Below are 4139 nucleotides of genomic sequence, written 5' to 3'. Positions count from 1 at the left end.
ATTCCTGCTTGGTCTTGGTTCACCTGCATGCTCTGACAGTCATTTATTGCCTGATTTACCTTGCTTTTCCTTTACTCTAGTCTGCTATATTTCACATAATGAAAATTGACTGCCTTTAATTATAATTTATGTTTGTAGCACTGAAATATCTTTGAGAATAACAACAGAAGGTTTAGCAGTTATTCTAATGAAGGTCAGCTTCTTTAAAAAGTTGTGTCCTCTGAAAGCTGGGAGTACTGTGATAATAGCAGTTTAAAGTAATTTACTGACCTTACTAGCTTAAAGGCTGGCCAGTTGCTTTGATTTGGTGGATGACTTGGCAGCTTAGAACTTTTTTTCTGCTTACCTTGCCATGTTGAAGCTTCAGTCTATTTGCAAACTGCTGGTAAAAATTCTGCTAAAAAGATGTTCAGGGATATTTTTTGTTTGGTTGGTTTTTTAAGAGCATAGATAATTTTGAGAGGAAATATGTTTTTTTGAAGGTAGATTTTTTAAGACTGGTACAGAGGGAGGGTTGAGTAAAGTTACAAATGTATTTTCATTTTTTCCATAGGTAAAGGCAAACTCAGTGAAACAGGAGTTTGAAAAGCAAGATGAACTAAAACGATCTGCTATGAGAGCTGTAGCAGCACTTCTAACCATTCCAGAAGCAGAGAAGAGCCCATTAATGAGTGAATTTCAGTCACAGATAAGCTCTAACCCTGAGCTGGCAGCCATCTTTGAAAGTATCCAAAAAGATTCATCATCCACTAACTTGGAATCAATGGACACTAGTTAGATGTTTGTCTAATGGGGACCATTATGTTGAACCATATGATGCACTGAATTGACAGGTTATGAGTAAGAAACAGAAAAAGTATCTAATCTACACATTGTTCCACTTTATTTACCTTTATGGAGACAGTTGGCTTTTTCCATAATTGCTTTTCTAGCATTTATTCCAGAAATGTATTTCCATAGTCCAGAGTTTAACCACTCTTGTTTTAGTGGATTTGGCCACATTTGGGAATTAAAAAGTTGACTCATGGTGTATGGAAATAAATTCCAACATCCATTTGCCCTGTAATGTTTAGGATTAAAATGTCAAAATTTTGTGACCATGATTTTTTTTTCTTTTAGTCATTCTTTCTACTTGTAAACAAAATGGGGGGAGGTGGGAATCAAGTGTCCAGGTGCACCATGTTTTTTGTATGACTTTTTATTCTTTTTTGTTTCAGCTTCATAAATTGGTTTGGCTGGCAGATGAATTATGTGTAAGATTTATTATATTAAAAAGAGAATTTGGGCACAGTTCAAAAAGAGCAGACATAAATGTCATTTTTACAGATGTGGGGATTAGAAAACCAATATCCCTGTTGTGCACACCAATTTTGCATGAGCAAGTTTACAAATATATATTGTCTGTAAAACAGCATGTGCAGTTTATTCGTAATGCAAGTTAAAATAAGTTCTACTGTATCAGTGCAGTTTTCAGGTATTTTGACATACAGGCCATTCAGACAGGAACGGATGAATGAAGGTTTGTTGTCTTAACCTGGCTTTTTAAAATGCCAGTAATATGACCCTGCAGATATTCTTACAGTAAACATGACAGTTTCTGCAGTTTTCATGGGTTTTCATACCCAAAGACTGAATCCACTGGAATTTAGGTGGACAAACCGTAAGATCAGGAGGAAACAAGGTGGAGGTAAAATGAGCAGAGAAAACAAGCTGCTCAGTGGTTGCTGAACTTGGCATTCAACTTTGCTTTTATTATAAAAGTATGAAGGAAGTTTCTTCAGTGGATTCTATCTCCTATTCTTCATCTGACAGCTTTTGTTAAGGCACTAATATGTGGTGTTACCTAGACAAGTGTTGCCAGACCATCATTTTGTTCTGGCACGTGGCACCACCAGTAGGCTGCAATGCTGCACGTGCCATACAGTATTCTGGTGAGACAGGAAACAGGGAATGGCCAAAGGGCTGGAGAGAGATAGAGAGCAAACAGAAGAAAACATTCTTCTGTGGATACAGTAAGGTAATTTAGAAATGGACCAGAACTGGATAGCTGGCAGTCCCACAACGAACTGGATTTGGGAAATTAATAACAAAATTATCAGGGACCACTGCCTCATTACTTGTTTAATGCAACTGCTTAGTTGTCTTTTTTTTTCCCGAAGTCACATATGAATTTGAATTTTTTTAGTTAACTGGTCTTTTTTAGCTAGTTTAATATTTCGAAAACCTGTTATGGGTACGTGGCATAAGCTGCTACGGGACTGAAAAAGCGTTCATTTTTATGACCTCAGAGACAGTTCCCTGTGAGCATTGGGGCTTGGGGGCAGAATCTTCACCTTACATGCTTGCAGCTTGGGAAAAGCAAAAGAGATATTGGTATATTTTACTTTAATAGAAGGACCTGAACAAAGAAGTCTATGAACTCATTCAATAGTAACAATTCTAATGCTGTAGAAATTTTTGAAAATGTAGCTTTCTCTGTCTCCAAAGTCTTCATACTAATGTAACAATTGTCTTCTAGAAGTAGAAATAAATGAGATTAAACATACCAACATATCTAAATGTCATGAAAAGGAGTGGGATGACTAGAGAGAAACCATACAGTAGAAAAATCACTGTGAATTAGGTATATGTTATCTTACTGTATAAATAATCTACTTCAATTGCAGCAATATAGAGGCCTCCTAATTAAGAATCTGTTGTACTAATTAGTTGTCAGACTAATCTTTGAACTTTTTGCGTTAAGTTTTCAAAGTATATGAAAATGTTTTATAGATCTAAAGTTAGATGTGAGAATGGTATGATAAACATGAGCCACGAGGCTAAAACAGGAAAAGGGAGTAGGTGACAATGGTAAGTGAACAGAATATTTGTAGTTGAGAGATCTGTGTGTGCTTCTGCACTACCATAACGAACAGCTGATGTGGTGGAGGCAGATCATCTTCACTTTGTTTTACAGTACTTTACAGTGGAGCAAGCTTAAGGACAGAAGGAAAGGTTGAGCTCTATTACCCTGTGAATGCTTTCTTGCAGAAGAGTAATCTTCACTTTGACCACTGACAAAGTAGGTGGGAACATAAGAACTAAGTCTTCCCTGTAAATTGCAGAAATTCTGAATGTGGTTGTCTCCACATAGCAGTTAGTTATTTTGGTGATGTGGGAAGACTATCTCATAAAGATTGTAACTGCACCATAATTACTGAGATAATTTATCCATGTTACAAAATCTAACTATGTTAGGTGTTGAAATTGCGCTCAATTTCACTGGATCACTAGATTGAAAGTTTTCTTTGGTTTTCCCTCTGTATATCCAAGTACTTGTATAAATCTGGTGTTTTTATGCTTTCAGATCAATTACATTCATGTAATTCTCTTAGGGAAGATGTCAGGAATACCTGTAGCTGTTTTTGAAATGCTAAGTATTTGAAGCTGAAATAGGAAATTTCTCTCACTAAAACAAAACCAGCATTCTCAAAGGCTGCTCTTAGGATGTTTGGTAAAATCAGAACTTTCTCTAGTATTTTTCATCACTTTGCACACAGACAATTGAGACCAATTCACAAGCTTGTGCATAATATAAAAATGGTTGACCAGTCCTCACATTGTAGATTCTTGGGTTAAAATATTTTTGTATCTCAAAAATACTTCATGCTCTGTTTTTCAGTGAAAAAACTCGCCATCCTTACAAGAGTTTTTTTCTAAAATTAGAAATTGAAACCTACGAATGCTGCACTTCAATCATGTAAATTTATTTTTTATATAATTTTCCTTCCAAGTATGGCATCTAATACAACAGTTGACAAAATAAAGAGAGCTGTACTACTCCACTTGTATTTTTATGAGGTGTACAAAGCAGCACATAGCCATGTAAACAGCATTGCTTCCTTCAAATGAAGGATTATATTTAAATTACATCAACTCAAAGTTAGGAATTAAAACTCCATATCTGCTCCTATTGTATTTGCCTTAACAGATATTCTCACTAATGAGGCTTGAAACAAGTTCACCCTGCACTGGTGGACTCAGTAGCAGGGATTTAGCAACTGTTCTCATACTTACTGGTACTTCTCCTCCATTACCTCCACTTTTAAAAGCAAAGTAGCATGTGGCCTTGGATGTGTGTGTGTGGGTTGTTTTTATTT

The 4139-nt window shown here is 36.0% G+C and overlaps 1 protein-coding gene across 1 annotated transcript in view; it reads left to right on the top strand.

Moving 5' to 3' along the window:
* The window catches only part of CAND1 (cullin associated and neddylation dissociated 1), a 22310-nt gene extending 18486 nt beyond the window's left edge, over positions 1–3824 (top strand). Inside the window, exon 14 of the mRNA XM_031055623.1 lies at positions 554–3824. Within this exon, the coding sequence (XP_030911483.1) occupies positions 554–778 (225 nt within the window). The 3' untranslated portion in view covers positions 779–3824. The remainder of the gene's footprint in view (positions 1–553) is intronic.
* Positions 3825–4139: the final 315 nt, after the last annotated feature.

This window comes from Geospiza fortis, unplaced genomic scaffold (genome assembly GCF_000277835.1).
Source record: "Geospiza fortis unplaced genomic scaffold, GeoFor_1.0 scaffold166, whole genome shotgun sequence".
NCBI classification, from domain to species: Eukaryota; Metazoa; Chordata; class Aves; order Passeriformes; family Thraupidae; genus Geospiza; species Geospiza fortis.
The sequence above is the reverse complement of the archived record's forward strand: the minus strand, read 5'-3'. Positions and strand labels throughout refer to the sequence as shown.